At 47.3% G+C, this 20,825-nt stretch overlaps 1 protein-coding gene across 3 annotated transcripts in view; it reads left to right on the forward strand.

Annotated features, from left to right (window-relative positions):
- The first annotated feature begins 1,135 nt into the window (after positions 1-1,135).
- GGA2 (golgi associated, gamma adaptin ear containing, ARF binding protein 2) overlaps positions 1,136-20,825 on the forward strand; it is a 30,991-nt gene continuing 11,301 nt past the window's right edge. For 2 of the 3 annotated variants that reach the window (XM_058569865.1, XM_058569863.1), the window contains exons 1-9: positions 1,136-1,253; positions 8,685-8,769; positions 9,623-9,698; positions 10,608-10,706; positions 12,170-12,293; positions 13,745-13,848; positions 15,277-15,357; positions 15,891-16,028; positions 19,346-19,427. In XM_058569865.1, the coding sequence (XP_058425848.1) occupies positions 1,151-1,253; positions 8,685-8,769; positions 9,623-9,698; positions 10,608-10,706; positions 12,170-12,293; positions 13,745-13,848; positions 15,277-15,357; positions 15,891-16,028; positions 19,346-19,427 (892 nt within the window). In that variant the 5' untranslated portion in view covers positions 1,136-1,150. Of the gene's footprint in view, positions 1,254-2,678; positions 2,907-8,684; positions 8,770-9,622; positions 9,699-10,607; positions 10,707-12,169; positions 12,294-13,744; positions 13,849-15,276; positions 15,358-15,890; positions 16,029-19,345; positions 19,428-20,825 lie in introns of those variants that run through there. The other variant, XM_058569864.1, reaches the window with a different exon arrangement.

Genomic DNA, 20,825 nt, shown 5'->3' on the forward strand with positions numbered 1-20,825 from the left:
ATCTATCAGATGGAGATGTGTGTGGACTTATTTTGGAGCTGAGATAGCACAGCAAATGTGCTTTTTAACTTAGATTGTATATTTGTGGTAGGGATGGGACCTGAAGTTCCATAGCTACCTCTTGTTGCTTCCACTGTTCATTTGGCCATTCAACAAATACTTATTGGCACTGGTGTACCAGGCACTATTCTAGAAGTCTACAAAGGAAAGTCCCTGCTTATATTAGTGGGGTGAAACAGGTAATGCAGCGTGTAGAGAATTTGTGCTTCAGTGGAAAATTATGCATTGTTTAGACAGCACACCTTTCCAGGCCTAGCTTTCATTGCCTCAGAGATGTCTTACAACTCTGTTAGTTGTAGAGAATTGATACCAATGCAAATAATCCTTGCCTATACACATGCAAATTAATTCCGTCTGCTGGATGGAACAACCCTCGCTGCTGGTAGAAGATCTAGTTTTGAGTCCATTTGCCCATCTGTTCCAACATTCCTTTATTCTGTATAAATTTGCCCTTTGACTTCTCTTTTGAACGAATTATAAAGTCTGCATGGTTCCCTCATTTAGCGAATTAAAGAAAATATTTAACACATGTTCATTTCATATCATTTCATAATGTATGAGAATCATGTCTTTTTTGGGGGGAAATGATCCTTTAACAAAATAAGTAAATCTCTAGTACCTCGATAGTGTAACGTGTTAGGGAGAAAATAAGGTCGAGTATGGAGGGAAGCGGGGCGTGTCATTTTAGAGAAGGTGGTGGAGGAAGACCCTCCTGAATAAAAATACTAAAAGAATTATTCGTTACCTGAAATTCAGATTTCACCAGGCATCCTGTATTTTATCTGTCAAGCCTACTTCTGGAGGATGAGAGGGCGCAGGCCTTGGGAGGCTGGCTTGATGGGCTTTGAGCAGGTTGGTGGTCTGGAAGAAAGAAGGCTGGGCGAGCCTGACCCTCCAGCGCGGTGCCGGGATCTCCGTGGGGCAGCGTGGGGCCTGCGCGGAGGCGTGGCCTGGTGGGCGTGGCCTCCTCTGGCCCCGCCCTATCACGTGCCGACCCGCGCCTGCCGCGTCGGCAGCCCCGGAGCGCGGTGGACCGCGGCGGCGGCTGAAGTGCAGTGGCGGCCACAGCCTCAGCAGCTGGGCTGGGCCCATGGCGGCGGCGACGGCGGTGGCGGCGGGCGCCGGGGCCCCGGCGGGGGCCGAGTCGGTCGAGGGGCCCCGGGGGCCGGCGGCGGCGCTGGAGCTGTGGCTCAGTGAGTAGCCAGGCCGCTCCTCGGCGGGCTCAGCGCCGCCCGTGAGGCCTCGCCTCCCGCCTCCCGGGGCCTTTCTTCTGCGGCCGGCGGGCGGGGAGATGACCCCGGGGAGCCCGGCGCGGGGGGAGGGTCGCCGAGGGGTCCCCCGTGAGGAGCCCCAGGAACCCGCCCGGGCTGCAGACCGCAGCTTGGGCGCTCTGCTCCCCCCACTGCCCACCCCCACTCTGGTCTCAGTATATGAACATCATTAACAACGTAATGGCTAACGTTTGTTACGCGTTTCTTTCCTGCCAAGCATTTCAGCAATTGTTAATCGTCATTACGACCCCGAGAGACAGCTTCTATTAACCCCGTTTAGAGATGGGAACGTGTAGACTTAAGGAGACTCAGTCGTGCAAGATACGCAGCCTCTTGCGGGCTATTTGGGGCTGAGAAAGATCTCTATCTGGCTGCAGTCTTGACTGTCAAAACAAGCCCCTTTTTCCTTTTGTATATGTTTACTCTGACCGGACTTCTTATGTGTGTTTCCTGTAAGCTTCACGACAGTCCTGGGGGGCAGGGGTTGTTATCCCTGTGTTCCCCATGAGGAATTGAGATTCAAAGAGGGTGAAGGATGTGCTGCTTGTATTGGGCTCTGCTGAGTGCTGGGGAAACTGAGATGCGGAACACAGTGTCTTCGTGGGTACGAGGCAACCATAACAGCACCTCGTTATAATTGGCGGGGGTGGGTGCGTTTGTTTAATGTGTGGTGGTGGGAGTTGGTTTGTTTCCTTGGGCATTGTCTCAGCAGACATAGCATTTGAGTGGACAATGGAGGCGACAAGACAGGAAACTGCATGTGCAAAAGCTGGGGGACGAGCGAGTGTGGAGCATTCTGGGGACAAGTAGGTCAGTACTGCGGGAGTGCAAAGCCCCGAGAGCCTGGAAAAGAGGCTGTACGGCTAATCCGGGCAAGATCTTCAAGGGGCTCACATGCTGCAGAAAGGAGTTTATATTTTATCCCGTGAAGGGGGTGGGGGTGTTGGAGGTTTTAGCCAGAGAATCTGTGATCAAGTACACCTGTTAAAAGCATCACCTGCAGCCCTGTGGAGTTGAATTGGTTAGGGAGGGTGAGACTTCAGACAGGGAGTAGGTAAAAAGCTCTTTTGGTAGTGTTTAGGGGCTGAAGTAGGACAGAGACATTGGGAAGGAGAGTAGAAATAATTAGCAGGCACTGTCAGCCGCCTTGATGCATTAGAAGGGAGGCAGGAGAGCAAGAGGAATCTAGAATGGATCCCAGGTTTCAGGCCCCAATAACTGGTTGGTTACAGATGCCTCACCTGTGAGGAAGAGCTGGTTTAGGGAGGAGACAGTCGAGTTGTGGAGAGGGAGGTGCTTGTGGCACGTCACAGGGACCATCTCTGGGCAGTTGGTTGTCTCCCGGGAGGGTCAGAGCTGGAGGTCAGCTTGGGAGTCTTCAGTTCACTGGCAGTGAGCTTGTCCAGGGAGGAGGTAAATTGAGAAGAGCAGAGGTTTGCAGATGGAGCGTGGAGAACCTCAGCTTTTAAGAAGCAGATGGGAAAAGCAGTCTGAAGACGGAAGTCAGAGCAGACCCACGCAGGGGGAAAGCTGGGAGGGTGAGGAGCCACTGATCTCAAAGGAAGGGTGTAGTTGGTAAGTAGTTTTGCTGCTGAAAGATGGAGGGAGGAGAAGGAGGAACTTTGAATTTGGCAACCAAAAGCTTATTAATAAGATATCTTTGGGTAAATGGTGGGGACAGAAGGTAGTTGAATAGGAGGCAATGGAGAACAGTAGGCTAAGAGTTGCAAAAAAAAAAAAAAAGTCCAGTGGGTTAGGTTAGAGGACAGCTAGCAGCTGACCCACGGAGGAGGGTTCTTCAGTGCCAGCTGTTTAGGCTCATGTGATCCCAAAGTTGCTGGATCTTTCAGTTTTTCAGGTAGAGCTGGAACCTGTATTTTTATGGGAAATCTCTTAAGTTTTTAGAACTTGGCAGCTACTTTGAAATATAAAGCTTGTCTGGGACAGGCTAGACAGAGTTAATCTGGGGGGAGGGTGTAGCCTCTGGCCACCAGCCTTTTTTTTTCTTTTTTTAATGGTGTTTGAATGTGAAATGAAGGAGAGAAGATAGCTAGAGGGAATTCAGATGTAAAGGAGGGCTTAAAAGGTGAGAGGCACCTGTGAGCCTCTCTGTGCTGATGTGCCTTTGGGAAACTGTCCCTCCTCAATTCAAGGTCCAGTGTTCAAGCCATTGGAAAGGGTCGTAAAGGAAGTCAGCCGGAGCAGAAAGGGATGCCTTGGCCTAAAGGGCACCGTTTTTCTAACTGGGGAAGAAGATGAAGATGATTGCACATGCAAATAAGTTTGTCAGTATCATCACCACCCCCCTGACGGTTGGGGGCTGAGGTGGAAGAGGGGGCTTGAAGAAGGTGGGGAAGTTTGGGAATGGCTGGTAAGAGAAACAAAAGGGAGCCCACCTGGACACTTGAGAACAGGGTTTCTCAGCCTCATCACTGTTGCCTAACTCTGTGTTGTGGCGGCCCGTCCTGTGCCTGTGCGTTATAGGATGTTTAGTAGAATCCCTGGCCAGATATCAATAGCACACACCCTCTTCCTGGTCATGACAACCAAAAATGTCTCCAAACGTCACCAGATGTCCCCACATTAGAAATGTGTCTTATCGCCTTCATGGTTGAGTAATTCCCCCACCCCCTCTCCCCTCCACTAGGAGCAGAAAAGGGGAACTGTGGTTTAAACCAGATTTGCTAGGAGGTGGGGGTGGGGCACGGTGGTACCGTGGAAGGACAGGGGCGTAGAGGGCTTGGTATGGCAGGGACAGGAGTGTCGCTGAAGGAATGCATGAGTCTAGGCTGGATGGGGAAGGAAGTCACTTTAGGTGGGGTCTGAGGACTGCTGAGCTCAGGTCACTGACAGATCTTATCTCAGCAAGCAGGGCAGCTGTGTCTTTAAGATGGGAATAGTAAATATACATCCCTCTTAGGGTTGTGAGAATCAAAGGACTTAATACTTGTGAAGCACTTAGAATAGCCCCTGGTGCATATAACTATTAGCTGTTACCATTAGTCTAGTTACGAGTGGCAGAAAATTAACTCATATTGGCTTACCAAGAAAAAAATAAAAAGGAAAAACATTGGACCTAGAGTTGGGGAGCAGTAGTTCCCCAAAGGAACATCAGGAAGCTGTTACCAGAAGCTCATGCTTTAAGAATACAAATAGCAGCTTCTGTGCATTCTAGAGCCTTGTTCCCCACACTTGGTTTTGGTCGTTGTTCCACATGACTGCATATAAAACTGCCTCATTCTTGTTAACGAAAAGCCTCATATGCCCCACTGTATGGGTGTACTGTGATTTATTTAACCAGTTCCCTGTTAGTGGACGTCTTAGATTGTTGCTAGTCTTGTGGTGTTAAAAGCAGCGCTGGGTCTCCTGGTCTCTGGGATTCCAGCTCGGGCAGTGCTACCAGGGAGGCAGTAGCTTCAAGTCGGGTGCTGAGTAAATCACTTTCTTGTTCCATCTGGACTTGCTCCCAGGTGATGTGTCCTGTCTTCCTCCCAGCCCCACTTCTATGCCTCCCTTGGGGATCAAGAGTGGTCTTAATTACAATCTATTTATATGTGAGCCTCTCGAGGGTTGAGCTCAATCTGTATCTTGGAGCCAGCATAGGACATTCCTATGGTGGGCTTTCAGCGTGTGCTTAATTGAATGACTGCTGGACTGTAGGGGTCGGTGTATACCTCCAACAGGATTCCCCCATGCAGTGAATACTGCTGAAGGATTGAATTCTAAATGTTCCTCAAGGTGACTGCTTCCCACAGCCTCAGGGTGCCCCTTACTAGCACACGCTGCTCCTATGGCCGGAGTCATGACCCTGGTGGTTGGTTGGCAGCTGGTGTGGGATGATTTTGCTTCTGCATTAGTCACTTTCACATGAGCCATTTCACTCACAGCTGGAGGTCTCAGCTGTTTCCTTAATGCCTTTCCCCCGTAGCTGACTTGAAACGCATACAAGCATTGCTTTTATTAAGCAAATATATGGCAGTAGTCTCATGTGTCCTGTCCAAGTGCCGACTAAATAAACCACCTTGGTGCCAGGGATGGCCATTCCCAGCGCCCTGATGGGGCTGAGATAGTCATGAGAAGCAGAGAAGGGGTTTTTTTGAGTTTCTCCTGGCCATGCTGTGTCTGGCCCCTAGCCACTCCTTGGTGCAGAGTGGTGTCAAGCAGAGCAGGGCGTTGCTATGGCGTGGTCGGACCCAGCTGCTGGTCTTCTGGGGGTCGTTTTCTCTGGAGCTGCTCAAGGCTTCTGAAATAGCTTGGTAGGCTGGGACTATGTGTTCGGAGACTCAGTTATTTCAGAACTGGAATAGCCATCTCCTGGAGTCAGCAGTACGTCCAGCCAACTGGCCAAACTCTGCCTAGCAAAAGATGAATCATTCATTCATTCATTCAGTAAATATTCTAGGTGCTGGAACATGTGCAGGTGAATGAGACAGATCTTCTTGCCTTAGGGAGCTAATAACTTAGTGGCAAGAAGGCAAAGAAACTTGTTCCCAGGAGAGGCCCTTTCTGTGTCAAGGAACTGAGGACTTTACCATAAGACATGTTTGGGCCCTGGAGTCAGGCAGACTTGGGGCTGAATTTATGTTTCTGTCATTTTCCAGCTTTGTGGCTGGGCAGATTTCTTCAACTGTAAAATGGTGAGATAATAGTACCAACTTCAGTTGTTCTGAGGATGAAAGAGAAGGGATGCTTGGAAAACACTCAGCATGGTGTCTAGCCCACAGTAAGTTCTGTAAAAAGGCAGCTGTTACTATTATTGCCTTTGTTTTGGGGCCATAATAAACCTTGAGCGAATCCTCATGATACAAATAAAAAAACTGTTACACTTCCTGGAGCTTCTTGCTGCTTTGCATTGGTTAAGAGTTTGGAACATGACTTAGCCTCATAGAGGTTTTTTCTTCCTTCCCTTGGAAAAGCTGGTGCCTGTCGGCACTCTTTGTACTTGGCAGCAGGGGAGGAGGGAGAGGGCTGGATTCTGCGTGGTCAGCTGGGGCCCTGCCTGCTCTCTGCCTCTAGGCCAGTCATCTGTTGAGTTCTGAATGCCTTCGAGGTATCAACCTTGACCTTGTAGTGAACTGAAACTTCGGGAAGCTTCAAGGGTGTAGAATTATTTTAGATGTGTCAGAGCCCCTTAATCAGAATCTCTGAGAATCACTGCTTTAAATACAGTCATGATTTGCTTAATGACAGGGATACATTCTAAGAAATGCGTCGTAGAGTATGCTTACACACACCTAGATGGTATAGCCTACTGCACATCTGGGTTATATGGGACCTAGGCTTATGGGACCACCATGGTACATTTGGTCCATCACTGACCAAAACATCATTATGTGGCACATGAGTAATTTATTTCATGAGTCATTATTTTGTACCTATGGGGAAGGCATTGTACTAATAAGCACTGTTGGGGATATATGGCTTATGCCTTCAGAGTTTTATTCCCTTTAGGTGTAATAAGGCATGTATACTTATTGTTAAAGTAAAAGGCTATGTATTATAATACATATAATACTGCATATTATAACGATAAGATTAGCTATCCTTTATTGATTACTTACTGTTTGCTGCTGTACTGAGCACTTTAGACACTATGTCTTTTAAATCTCATGACTATCCCATGAGGAAGGTACTATTTTCCTTATTTTATAGTTGAGAACACTGAGGCTTAGAGAGCCCAAGGATGCGTAACTAATAAGGAATGGAGCTAGAGATCTCCATCATAAAAAGGGGCAGGCAGAGTGTGGGCCGTGTGAGGAGGAGGAGATGGCTTGTGTTTTATGGGGATGGGAGATAAGAAGATCAAAGAAACCTTATGAAGAAGGGGTGTTTGAATTGGGACTGGAAGGATAGATAGGATTTCAAGAGATGGGACATAAGGAAAGAGCCTTGAGGAGGAAGAAGGTGAGGGATATATGGGAATTGATCATCTGATTCCTTCGCTCTCCTTTGTCACCTTTTTTCTCTTAGAATGAAGTCAGTGGGTGGGAGGAAGGGTGATTACATGTCCTTTGAGTGTCACTGTTGAGATGGGGAGACACGTGGCATCCACGTGACGTGAATGTGATACAGTCAGGAAAAGTTAAACTCTAGTTGACTGTGGAGTCTTAAGTAATCAGAAGGGAGGAGAATTAGTAGGGGCTGGAACAGTGCAGCAAGAGGTTTTTGGGAGGCGATGGAAATCCAGATGGGCCTTGAAGAACGAATAGGATTTTGAGAAGAGAGGAGTGAACATTCAGGCAAGAGGAGCATTGGCCTGTTTGCAGAGCTTGAAGGAGCTTCTCTATCAGGACTAGAAAGACTTTTTATTGGAGAGGCAAGAGGCCAGGACAGGCTGGACAGAGGGGAGAAGGAGAAGTGTATGAAAGGACAGGATGAAGACGGTCTCAGCAACTCCATTGTGAGGGCGTGGCCTGGTTCACTCTGGGGGCGGCATGTGGAAGGGGCATCCTTGTTGGATTGCTGCACAGGGCAAGCAGCAGTGGGAGGAGAGGAGGAAGCTGCTACCATCTAGCACCAGGAAAGATACGTACAATCTCGTATTCCAGGAAAGTCGAGGATTGCCCCTCCCCTCAGTGGATCATGGTTTTATGTTAGGCTCTTGATAATCCCCCTTTCTCCATGTATCTCCTGCCCCAGGCTGTGCCCTTATGCCCTTGGATGCTCATTGTCCTCAGATTTCATCCAAGTATGACTGTTCCGGTGAGGGAGACCCTAGCGTGATTGTATCTGGGTTCCTCGGGGATGTGTACGGTAGCAGAGAGACAGCATTTTGAGGGGTTAAGGCGAGAAGGTCCTCTTGTCAGACTGGACAAGCCGCTGACACATGGAGAAGCTTCTTACATAGGATGATCAGAGAGGATTTTATCAAGCTGAGGCTTAGATTAAGGGGTGTTGCTTTTGAGGAGATGGTGAGATGACCAAGTGGAGCCACCTAGAGCCTCATGGTGTGTTCTGGTCTTCCTGTCACCTGGCTAAGAAATTTACAAGTAGCCTCCCAGATGCTGGCCCATGTCCATCCTCATTGCAGGGCCAAAGTGGGGGAGTCCTGACAAGGGACATGAAGAAGGTGCACACAGGCCAACCCTTGCACTGGAAATGGAGTCCTTTCCAGGACGATAGCTTGTTAACTAATTTGCTCGTTCATTCAGTCGTCAGATATTCATTGAGGCCATGTCATGTGCTAGACTCCGTGCCTAATGGTGGTGAACAGCACAGGCGTGATCCTCTCCCTTTCGGCTCTCTGCCCCATGAGTCTGATCCCTGAGAGGTGTGATGTCACAGCCCTTGGCTGTCATAGCTTGTTGCTTTTTGTTATGCTTTCTTTAATTTTATTTTTTATTTTCTTGACAGATAAAGCCACAGACCCCAGCATGTCAGAACAGGATTGGTCAGCTATCCAGAATTTCTGTGACCAGGTGAACAGTGATCCTAATGGGTAAGGTGACCTTCACACACACCCCTGACTCTGGAGGCACCTCAGACCGACTGCATGCCTTTGTCTCCTGGGACTGTTTTACACAGCTAGGCTTTCTTTCCTTTTTTTTTTCCCTCCGCAGTCTACTGAGGACATTATTTTTCTAGAAATAGCAAATTCATGTGGTTTTTTTTAAACAAAATAGTCAGTTTGTAACTGGTAGTTATTTAAAAAAATTTTAAATAGTGTTATGAAGCACTAATGCTGATGAGACCTCTGAATGTTACAGATAGAATGTAGCTAGGTTATGTAGCAATGTGAAAAAGATCAATATATTCTCCGTAACTTAAATGTAATCTTTCTTAAGAAAAAGCAGGAAAAGGGTAAGATTTTGTTGAATTCTGTTTCCAGAGCATCTGGATAGGAACTGAAGAATCAAGTCAGTCATCCAGATGTTTAATCTAAATGTTGCTGAATATTCAGAGTTTTGAAATGAGCTAAAAGTTTGATCACACTTTCTCCTCTGGTGTTTACTGAGCATTTATCATATGACAGACAGGGTATGTGCTGTTCATGACTTGGTTACATGTAGGTCTGGGCCCTGACTGCTCAGCTTGGAGTTTTAGGGATGGGTTGGCTCAGGGGAGGATCAGGTGCCCTGGACAGAAGGAGGGGCTCAGGTGCTGTATCTTCAAGAAGGTCGGGTGGGAGTTGGCCTCCTTCAGAGGCTCGTGCATGGGCTGTGTGCCAGTACATTCCACCTCTGCTTTGGGACCCGAGCTCCTGGAAGAGGTGACTTTACCGAGCACATTCAGCCAGACTGGTGAGTTTTTTCCTCTCCACCCAGAGTCCAGGTCTCTTTGTTTTCCCTTAGCTCAACCCATGCGCCCTGGCTACTGGCCCACAAGATCCAGTCTCCACAAGAGAAGGAAGCTCTTTATGCCTTAACGGTGAGTTTGGCTTGCCCCTTAGCCTAAGCTTTCCTGTCCTGATGCTAGAGAGCTAGGCCCCAGTCCCATTTCAGTATGGTAGAGAGCGTCTAAGAGGTTCCTCTTGTCTGGCCTTGAGAAAGCAGGCTGTAAGGAGTTCAGGCTCAGGTTGCCCCATCCTAGATCTGTTTCTAGAGAGCGGCATTGAGCCTGCTTTGGGAGAAGAAAAAGAAGGTTGTATTTCCTATTGTCTTCCTTAGACCAGGGCTGGGAAATTCAAGTGCCCACAGGGCCAGACTGGTAACGTACACGAGTGAGCCGCTGGGTGAGGACAACAAAACTGGAGAGAACCTGCCCAGGCTAAAGGGGGCAGCTGCTGCGTAGGACCAGCTGGCTGTGGCCAGGCATAAGTTTGGGCCAGTATTACTAGAACTTCCTGTTTTTCAAGAGAAATCAGAAATCTGGATTTTTGTATGAATTCTCTGAATTTTTCAATGTTGGTGACTAATTTGAAATGTTAAACAATAGTGTGGACCAAAGAAACCATGTGCCAGCCCAACCTGCCGCTTGAATGGCAGCAGTAACCTCTGGTTGAACTTTCTTGGGCACTGTGTATCAGCTTTCTGCCTCTGAGGAGGAAGTGATTCTCTGACCAGTTTCACCTGCCCAAAGGGTCGCCTGAGAAGGTGAGATGACCTCAGGATATACGCCCCACTGAGCGGTTTCCTGGGCACAGACCTGGCAGTTGCAGCAAAATCAAACAGGTGGCATTTTTTCTGAATCTGAAAATGTCACCTTTTCTTCAAAATTCGAGTGTCTTCATAGTCTTGAGGAAACTCGAGCCATGGTTCCAGCAAATGCTCCTCGGATTTGAGATGAGCCCTGGAGCCAGTGGTTTTCCCGTTCTCCGGGGGTCCTCTGTCCATGCAGGTGCTGGAGACGTGTGTGAACTACTGTGGAGAGAAGTTCCACAACGAGGTGGCCAAGTTCCGCTTTCTAAATGAGCTGATCAAAGTGCTGTCCCCAAAGGTGAGTACCCTGGGCTTAGCCCTGCTCACTGTACTGCACCTACCCTCAGCCTTCAAATTCCTGTCACCCTCTTGGTCCAGGGGCAGGCCTGCTCGTGGGCAGAAGCTGCCAGCCTGTCTCAGGTTTGTGAGAGAGCTGAGAAGGTCCTGTGAGTGAAAGCTTTCATCTCCAAGGTCAAGATGGTGGTCATGGTCATCAGCTGATCCCTGTCCTTCGATTGTTAGTGTTTTCAAATTCTCCCTTTAAAAATGGCCTTGTAGCTGGGTGGTCCAGAGGAGATGAGGAACTCGAGCTTGTAGGCACAGGTTTCCTGGTAGAGATAGCAAGAGATACCAGGTGTGGCTTTCATTCTTGCCTTGTTCTCTGTACCCTTTCTCCTGACAGCTGTCTTAGCGACACCATTCTTGGGTAACTGACATTGGTGGCGCCTTCCTTTGCTGCTTCCCAGTGATTCTCTGCTACCAGCTGTGTGTCCTACAATTTAATTTGATTCTATTCTGACACTAACTACCCAGAGTTAGTACAGACCCTGCATGGTAAGGGCTCAGCCCTGCCTGGACTACGCCTGCTTTAGACACCAGCCATGAGTCTCAGGTATTCCCAAGCTGCTTGCACTTCTGCCCAACAAATACAAATTCAGGGGTTCCCATGATCCCCACCCATAAATCACTAGAAAGACTCACAGAACACAGGGAAGCACTATACTTTTACCCTTTTATTATAGAGGCTATAAATGGAAGAGATACTTAGGGCAAAGTCTTCCATGCCCTCTTCTTGTGGAACCTGACCACACCACCTTCCCAGTACCTCCATGTGTTCCACCAGGAATCCCTCTGAACCTCATTGTTTCAGAGTTTTTATCTGGAGTTATGTAGGTGTGGTTGATTAAATCATCAGCCATGTGACTGAACTCAGTCTCCAGCCCCTGTCCCCTCCTGGGGGCTCGGCATAGGACTGGAAGTTACACCCTCTAATCACGTAGTTGGTCTTTCTGGAATGGTCAGCTCCTCCCTTGAAAGTAAGTGCCCACCATGAGTGGTTAGCATAAGCTTAGGTATGGTCCAGCGGGGCTCGTTGTGAATAACAAAAGATATTCCTATCACTCAGGAAATTCCAAAGGTTTTTGAAACTCTGTGTCAAGAAATGGGGACAAAGACCAAATGTATTCTTTTCTTATTCTACACTTGCCCCAGTCAAAAAACGAGTGTCCCCAGTGGCTCTATCCTAGGCCAGTGTATGGTAGGCTTTAATTTTGACAGTTTTGGAGGCTGACCTCTTGAAACTCAGAAGGAGCCCTGGGGCTGGGTACCAGATAATTTGGCCTCTAGTTGTGCTCTGCTCTCAGCCAGCCTTGGGTGGTGCACTTCTCTGGGCCTCAGCAGCCATCTCTTTAGGGTAGTGTGGGCTAGGTGGTCTACTAAGTCCCTTCCAGCTCTATAATTCTCTTTCCTTTTCATTTTCAGTACCTAGGGTCCTGGACTACAGAAAAAGTTAAAGGAAGAGTCATTGAAATACTCTTTAGTTGGACAGTTTGGTTTCCAGAAGACATCAAGATCCGTGATGCTTATCAGATGCTGAAGAAACAAGGTCTGACTTCTGTTACTTACGCTGCCTTCCCTTTTCACAGTAGTTGTTCCTTCTTGCTTTTTTTAATGCTTTGTAATTTTTTGGTGAAAGGTGGACATCGAGTGTAGGACAGTAGAGACTGAAGCAATTATTAATCCCCGGAAATGGGCCGGGCTTTCCTTCTGGTAGGCTGGAGTTGAGCTGGGTATGTTGCTATAGGTACCCTCACTGTACCAGATTTCAAATGCCTCTAGGGTTCGTGTTTAGAGTGGGGGCTGATTTGCTAGAGGTTTTGGCAGCATCTGCTCCACGCTCAGCTTTAGGTCGTCCTTTTGCTCTGCGCCTCAGAGAAGGTCTTATTCCATTGTGTTTCCTAACAGTAGGCCGTTATTACTTGTTACTGATGCTGGTTAGCCTGGTGTGGTGGTCGTCATTCTCTGTTCTGACGAAGCCTCAGTCTTAGGCAGGCGCTGTGTCCCTGGTCTCGGGAGGACCTGTTGTGACCCTGCCCCATCGCAACGCAGGCCTGGGCCCAGGACACGTTCCTCCCTCCCTCAGTGCACAAGGTTGTCTCTTCTGTTTTTTTTCTCCAGCTGCAGCAGCATGTTACCTCTGCTCGAAGGCTTACAGTGCTGGTTGTCCTTGCCCCAGCAGTTTAAGGCTTTTGTTCTGGAGAGATGGAAGGATTTAGGCAGGACTTAAGGCCTTTCCCGTTCTCTCTTTGTGAGTGCCTGGCGAGGCCCCTGGAAAAGACCCTATGCCTTTTGTGTTGCAGGCCCCAGAGGCTCTAGCTCACAGGCTTGTAAGCAATTCTTAAAAAATTTTAGCTGAATTATTTGTATTGTTGTTACCTCCCATCTCTCCTGGGAAGCACTGTCTCTCCTTTGATTTCAGGTCAGTTGTTTATTGCCCTGTGATCTCAGCTGTCTGATGGATTCCGGCAGAGTGGTGAATTTGTGGGTTGTCCAGTGTTGTGTTGTCAGGGTTGGAGTGATGCAGTCCATGCCTTTCTGTTTCCTGTGTCAAAGCTGGGAGTCCACGTTCCTTTTCTCTTGGGCTCTGTAGAAGGAACCTGGATTGAGGATGGACTATTTTTTCCTGTCACGTGCACTTGTTTAATGTTCTTAGGAGTGTCAGGGATCCTGCAGTAATTTCTGGGCCCTGGGAGGTTATGTATCTACATAAAGTCATCAATATTTTTATAGCATAAGACCCCCAGACTGCTAGCCTTAGGGTCTGGTTCTGCTCTGACTTAGTTGGCTGTGATGTCCCTGTTTTTGTGCTGTTCCTTGGATTCTTCTAAGGGAGTATGTAGAGCCCTGATCATACCTTGGGTGTATCCATTTGAGGTCATTGACAATGTTTTCCTAGCGGGTCATCAGGAACCATGGGTTTCTGGACTTTATACTGGCTCCTGCTAAAGTCAGTGGGTCCCCTATCAGTATCTTAACTTCATGAATTGCATGTTTTAGGAATCATAAAGCAAGACCCTAAACTCCCAGTGGATAAAATCTTGCCCCCGCCTTCTCCCTGGCCCAAGAGCTCCATCTTTGATGCTGATGAAGAAAAGTCAAAGGTAAGGAGCTTCTCCCTGACCTCGGCCTCCCTGGAGTCTCATCAGACACCTTCTTTTAGGGACTCTCCTGAAATGTCCCCTGGATGTCCTCTGATCCCTGAACCAAAGTGTGGGACAATGTGGGGAGGTGGGTTAGTGAATTCCCTCTGGAGCAGGTTCTTACAAGTGAGGTAGCATAAGGTCTGGGTGTTTTCTTTGTGGATGGGCCAAATAATAAATGCCATGTTCGTTGTACCCGCCACCTTATCTATACAAGTGTTTCTGAGGGAAAGAAGTTTCAAAAGGATAACCCAAGTGGGTAGGATGGATGGTCGGTCATATCCAGTGTATGTGTGGTATTGGGGGAGGATGGTGGAGAGGAAAGAATTGGTTGCATGTTGGCTCAGATCTTTTTTAGTGCCAGTAAGCCTGATCCCACCTATTTCCCTTCCACTACTGCCTTCCAGAATTATTGCTCCTCAGACATCAGAAAGGAGAGGGAAGGGAAAAGGAGGGTGGTCAAAACTAGGCCAACACCCAGGGGTAATTCTCGAGTGCTTCTGAATGGGGAAAGGGCCCTTGAGCGCTAGTGGTGCAGTGGTTTTGGTGTTGACTATTCTTGGTCATTCACAAGATCTGGTAATTGTAGTACCAGGAGAGCTCCAGGCCCTGTATGCATCTCTCTTTTGTACCTTCTGCCTTCCAACTGCACCTCTCAGCTGTACCCTTCCCTTGCATCTAGATGCTCAGTGGCTATGGGGTCACTGTAGGCAGAGTGAGCAGGGCTATACTAGGTTCTGGGCTGCCTTTCTCTCTGGCTCCTCTCCTACTGGTGCCTTACAATTGCAGAGGGTGGAGGAGTGAGGGAGGAGGTATGGCATGGACTTTGGAGAAAGATAGAATCCTCTGTCACCTTGAGCAAGCTACTTATACTCTCTGGGGCTCAGTATCCCCATCTTTCTTGCCATCCATCCAACAAAGATTGATTGACTCCTGTGTGCCAAGCATTCTGACAGGCATTGGGAATAAAGTGAACAAGATCGCCAAGGTCTGTCACATCAAAGTACGTGGTCTAGGACAACCTCAGCACTATGGACATTTTGAGCCAGATAATTTTCCTTTTGGGGGCTGTCCTCTGGCACTGTAGGATATTTATAGTATCCCTGGCCTCTGCACACTAGATGCCAGTAGCACCCCTGGTTGTGGCAACCAAAAATGTCTTCAGACTTTGCCAGATGTCCCCTGGGGAACATAACCCACCAGCTCCCTGCCCCACTGAAAACCAGTGATCTGAGGGGATAGTCGTAATACCTACTTCATAGTGTCGTTGTGAGGATTTGGTAAGTTACCGCATGTCAGATGTGCAAGCTATTATTATTACTGTTAATTCTTCTATTGCTGATCTGACACAGAGGGAATTAGTTTCACCTGCTCTTGTTCACTCTTCAGCTTCTGACAAGGCTTCTCAAAAGCAACCACCCTGAGGATCTTCAGGCTGCAAACCGGCTGATCAAGAATTTGGTCAAGGAGGTGGGCATTTTTCCAGTGGGTTCTGCAGAGCCAGCATTTGACGGGGCTGGATGTATGTGGATGTGCTTGAGGGTGTGGGTGCATGGTTGGCCAAGAGAAGGGATGGCCTCCTAGCCCTGAAGTGGGCACCAGCCCGGGGACCCTGAAGGGCAGCAGGCGGGGACTGGAAGCAGAAAGCACGCTGTGAACTTCCCAGGTGCTTTTGTCCAGGAGCTGCAAGCATTTCGTAGGCACTTGTTTCCGTCCCAGTGCCAGGTATAGTGCCTCCGTGTTTGGGAATCTGTTTTTCAGAGGAATGCAGGCTGGTGGTACAAAGCAGTAGATTCCTAGGTCCCCAGACTGCATTGTCTTTCCCAGGAGTTCTGGGCTTTGAGCATTTCCTTCTCCTGCTGGGTGAACAACACTCCCATCTACTCAGCATTCTAGTGACTTCCCTGAGCTCTCCACAGTGCAGTGCCCGTTTCCCATCCCTTGTTCGGGCTTTATCCAGGGCTTCTGCTCCCTCGCTTCCATCCTCTTATTTCTTTCAAAAGGAACAAGAAAAATCAGAGAAGGTGTCCAAGAGAGTTAGTGCCGTGGAGGAAGTACGGAGCCACGTGAAGGTGCTGCAGGAAATGCTGAGCGTGTACCGCAGGCCGGGGCAGGCCCCACCCGACCAGGAGGCCTTGCAGGTACTCTTTTTAAAAGATAAAATAAACAAATTCAGGTATGGTAAGCTGAGTATAACTGACATACTAGAAATTGCACATATTTAAAGCATGTTTGATGTTTGACGTGTATATGTCCATGAAGCCATCATCACAATCATGAGGGATAGTAAACATGTCCCTCACCCCCCAGGATTTCCTCATGCCCCTTGATCATCCCCCACTCCATCCCACTCCTCCCTGGTTCCCTATCCCCAAGCAACCACTGATTTGCTGTCTGTTCTGATTAGTTTATATTTCCTAGACATTTGTATAAATGGAGTGATACAGTATGTACCCTCTCTTTTTTGGGGGGGGTGGTGTCTGGCTTCTCCCCCTCGGCATAATTGAGATCCTTTCATGATGTGTGTGTCAATAGTTTATTCCTTTTTATTGCTGAGTGGTATTCCATTGTATGCGTGTACCACAGTATATATATCCATTCATCTGTAGATGGATTTGTGGGTTGTTTCCAGCTTTGGGTGATTATGAATTGACCTGCTATAAACAGTTGTGTACAGGATTTTGTGTGAACATACATCTTCCTTTCTCTTGGGTAAATGCCTAGGTGTGGGATTGCTAGGTCATACGCTAAGTGTGTAGTTAACCTTTTAAGAAACTGCCAAATTGTTTTCCAAAGTAGTTTTGTTATTTTATGTTCCTAACAGCAATGTATGAGAGTTCTAGTTTCTCCACATCTTGATCTTTCTTTTTTTTTTAGTAACACCTTTATTGAGAATTCACTTAACATAAAAGCAACTGTCATTACCTAACTAGAACATTTTAATCACCCCTAAAAGAAATCCTGTACCCATTAGTAGTCACTCTCCACTCCCATCCTATTCCCCAACAGCTCCTGGTAACCACTAATCTATTTCCTGTGTCTATGGATTTGCCTATATGGACATTTCATAGAATTATACACTACGTGGTCTTTTGAGTCTGGCTTCTTTCACTTAGCGTAATGTTTTCACAGTTCATCCATCTTGTAGCATTTATCAATACTTGATTTCTTTTTAAGACTGAATAACATTCCATTGTATGGCTACATCACTTTTGTGAGTTTCTTGGTTATTTTATTTTTTATTGAGGTCACAGTGGTTTATAACAAATTTCAGGGGTACATCATTATGTTTCAACTTCTGTGTAGACTGCAACGTGTTACATCACATTTTGTTGATCCATTCATCGGTTGGGCATTTGGGTTGTTTCTTCTTTTTGGCTATTATGAGTAATGCTATGAACATTTGTGTACAAGTTTTTATGTGAATGTGAGCTTTTAATTCTGTTGGGTATATACCTAGGGTAGAATTGTTGGATCATATGGTAACTGTTTAACTTTCTGAGCAACTGCCAAACTGTTTTCCAAATCATTGCACCATATTGGACAATCCCACCAGCAATGTATGAGGGTTTTCCACATGCTGCCAACACTTTTTATTGTCTGTCTTTTTGATAATAGCCATCCTAGTGGGTGTGAAGTAGTGTCTCATTGTGGTTTTGATACGTATTTCCCTGATGGCTTAAGTTGAGCTTTCTTTCATCTTTCTATTGGCTACTTGTATGTCATCTTTGGGGAAATGTCTGTTCAAATCCGTTGCCCATTTTTAATTGGGTTGTCTTTCTGTTTTTGAGTTGTAAGAGTTCTTTATATATCCTGGATATAAGGCCCTTATCAGATAGTTTTCTCCCATTCTGTGGGTTGTTTTTTCACTGTCTTGACAATATCTTTTGAAGCAAGTATTTAATTTTGAAGTTCAGTTGATCTATTTTTTTCTTTTGTTGCTGGTGCTGTTGGTGCCATAGCTAAGACACCACATGCTGGTGCAGACAGGTGGTAGTGGGACTGAAATGCTGTCTGAGGTGGACATTCTTAGTCTCTCTTTGGAGCTCTACCCTCTGCCTCCCTCTGCAGGCTACATCTGTCTTCTCTCTGTATTCCAGCTTCTTATGCTTCTCTGCACAGGAGAGACGGGCTTCACATAGCTCCTTAGTTTACTTGTCCTTCCATTTCACAAGGGTAGTAGAGACAAACTAGTGCCTTTCCCAATTCCAAACTCCTGAGAGAGAAACCTCTTTGGCCAGCTTGGCTCATGTATCACCCCAGTCGGTCAGCTATGACTAGGGTTGGGTAGAGTTATGGAGAAGATCATGCTGGCCTTCTTCTGTGACTGGAGGGGACAGTACTCAGAAGCACTGGTGAGCTTGGGCCAGGCAGACACTCCAAAGCTGATATAGCATGATGACATTGCACCAGAGTCCCTCAGGACGGTCAGTTGTGCTTTTAAACAGCACAGCTTTTCCCCACCCAAGATGATAACCAGCTATGAGACAAGAGAAGCATGGCAGGAAACTAAACTTCATCTTTACAGCTCATCCCTAATGGATGGAGCTGAGTTTGGAAAATGTGGCAAATAAGTACTGGCAAGTGGCTTCCCACCCCTAGAATTGGCAGGTTTACCTGCCACCGAAGCTGGTGCTGGCACACCACCGTTCTCCCCACCAGGGGCTTCCATCTTTAAAACTTACAGCAGGTAGGAGCAGAGCCAGTGTGGGCTGCCCCAAAGACAGGGAACTCTCCAGAGCAAGGTGGGAGGGAGGGGCTCCTTCCTTCTTCCTCTCCCCGACCCACCAATCAGATAGGTCATTTCACCAGCTCTGGGGAATGAGGGGCTACGGTCAGAGGGAGGCCTGGAGTGTTAAATTAGTTAATTGAGCTGCCTTGCAAGGAAGGAAGCCTAGGATGTGCAGAAGCTATATCTTCCTCAACAGTGTGTGGAGAGGACGACTGCCCAGAGTGCTCTCCCTGGGACGAGGAAGATGAGACATCCCAGGTGATGTTGGGGGATGCGGTTTAGTTCCGGGAGAGGCTGTGGTGGGAGTCATGGGAGTGTTGTAAAGGGAATGCCGGCATCAGACAACAGCTGGATGGGATGTCTGGGGTGAGTTTTAAAGCAGGGTGGTCCCTGCAGGCTTCCCTGCGGGGTCATCCCGTTGTTACAGCTGTTCTAGGGGCAGGGCAGAGGAGCTTGAAGAAGAGAGAGTGCTGTACACACAGGTGGTAGATTCCTGTCTGAGCCCAAGTTTTTTATCACCTTTGTAACTGTTTTAAACAATGATGGTTTTTGCCTAGACTCTTTCTGAAACCGTACCTGCCGTGTTACTTCAACCCTGCAGTCGTGAACTTGGGGCAGACTAAGGAGAGCTGAAGCCCCAGACTCTGCTGCATGCTTATTGTAGGCATCTGGTGCCTCGCTGGGAGTCCTGGGTGTGTGTCGTGAAACCAAGCTCTGTTTTCGCAGGTCGTGTATGAAAGGTGTGAAAAGCTGCGGCCCACCCTGTTCCGGCTGGCGAGTGACACGACTGACGACGATGACGCGCTCGGTAACAGTTTCATTTCTAGGCATAGAAGCATCCCCAAGTGCAAAACAGCCATGATTCTTCCTGCTGTGCTACTGTGGGGCCAGAAACAAAGCAGAGGGGACTTTAGGTTTTGTGGTGATTGGGGCTTGGGAAGGGCATGGCCTGAGTTGACTTAGAGCTGATTTCCAGAAGAATCTAGGCTTGAGCAAGAAATCAAGAGTAGGTCTGAAAGCATAGAAAGGGGTGGAAATTTGCCATGTAGATTGGGTCTGAGGGAGATAGAAGAAAGAGAAGATGCCACGGAAGGCTTGAAGAAAGGCTGAACAGCCAGAGTTCTAAGGAACAGCTCCCAGTGGTGCATTTTGAAGGTTTGATCAACATAGATGCCTTCAGGGCTGGGTATGTGACCTGAATGAGGCAGGCTGATGAGGAGTGCAAGGGACAATGGTAGGAATAGTGGAGAATCTTAATACCTGTACACAGGTATTAAAACATTTTAAACTTTCTATTACGGAAAATCTCAAAACACATGAAGGAGAATAGTAGAATAAATCCTATGTACTCTTCACCTGTTGTTCACAGTTACCAACTTGTGGCCAATCTTTTGATCTTGTTCCATCTGTACTACTCCCCCCACCCCCACCCAGTTCTATTTTGAAGCAAATTGCTAACATTTCAGAGTAATCAAATATTCAGTCAGTGTTCAGGTTTCCCTGGGCATTTCTCTCTCTAACCATCTCTTGCTAGCCACCCCTCCTTTTTTTAAACAATTTGTTCTAAATCAGGATCAAAAAGAAAAGCCATACTTTATAATTGGTTGATATTTCTTAAGTCTCTTTTAATGGATGGTCCCCCATTCTTCATCTCTCTTTTTTATTTCTTGCATGAAAAATATGTCCTTTGACTCGTAGAGTTTCTCTTGGTCTGAATTTTCTGATGGCATCCCCCATGGTATTTAATGTGTTTCTCAGTTCCTAATATTGCTTATAAATTCCTGACGTTCCTTATAAATTGGGTCAGGGGCTTGATCAGATTCAGATTCAATTGGGATGGAAAGAGGGGAGCAAGAATACTTCATAGCTGGTCTTCAAGATGGCCATGGTATCTGCTTCTTTCGTGATGTAATTTTTGTCTAAATGCGTTATTTTGTCTGGTTGCAATGAGGTCAAAGGTAATCAAATTTAAATGTTTAAGCAACTCGCACATGCCAAATAAAACACTTTGCTGGGTCAGTTCACCCCCGTGTTGTCAGTTTGCAGCCTCCATCCTAAGTTAAAAAATTGGCAGGAAATGGAGTGGTCACCCTTGAAGTCACCCAGCACCTTGGCCTGCACTGTTATATGTAGCCCCTAGCCCTGTTGCTAGTCTTTCTCTCTCTCGGGAGAGATTTTTTTTTTGCAGGCTAACCAGACCCTGAGA

Source organism: Diceros bicornis, chromosome 26 (assembly GCF_020826845.1).
Source record: "Diceros bicornis minor isolate mBicDic1 chromosome 26, mDicBic1.mat.cur, whole genome shotgun sequence".
NCBI lineage: Eukaryota > Metazoa > Chordata > Mammalia > Perissodactyla > Rhinocerotidae > Diceros > Diceros bicornis.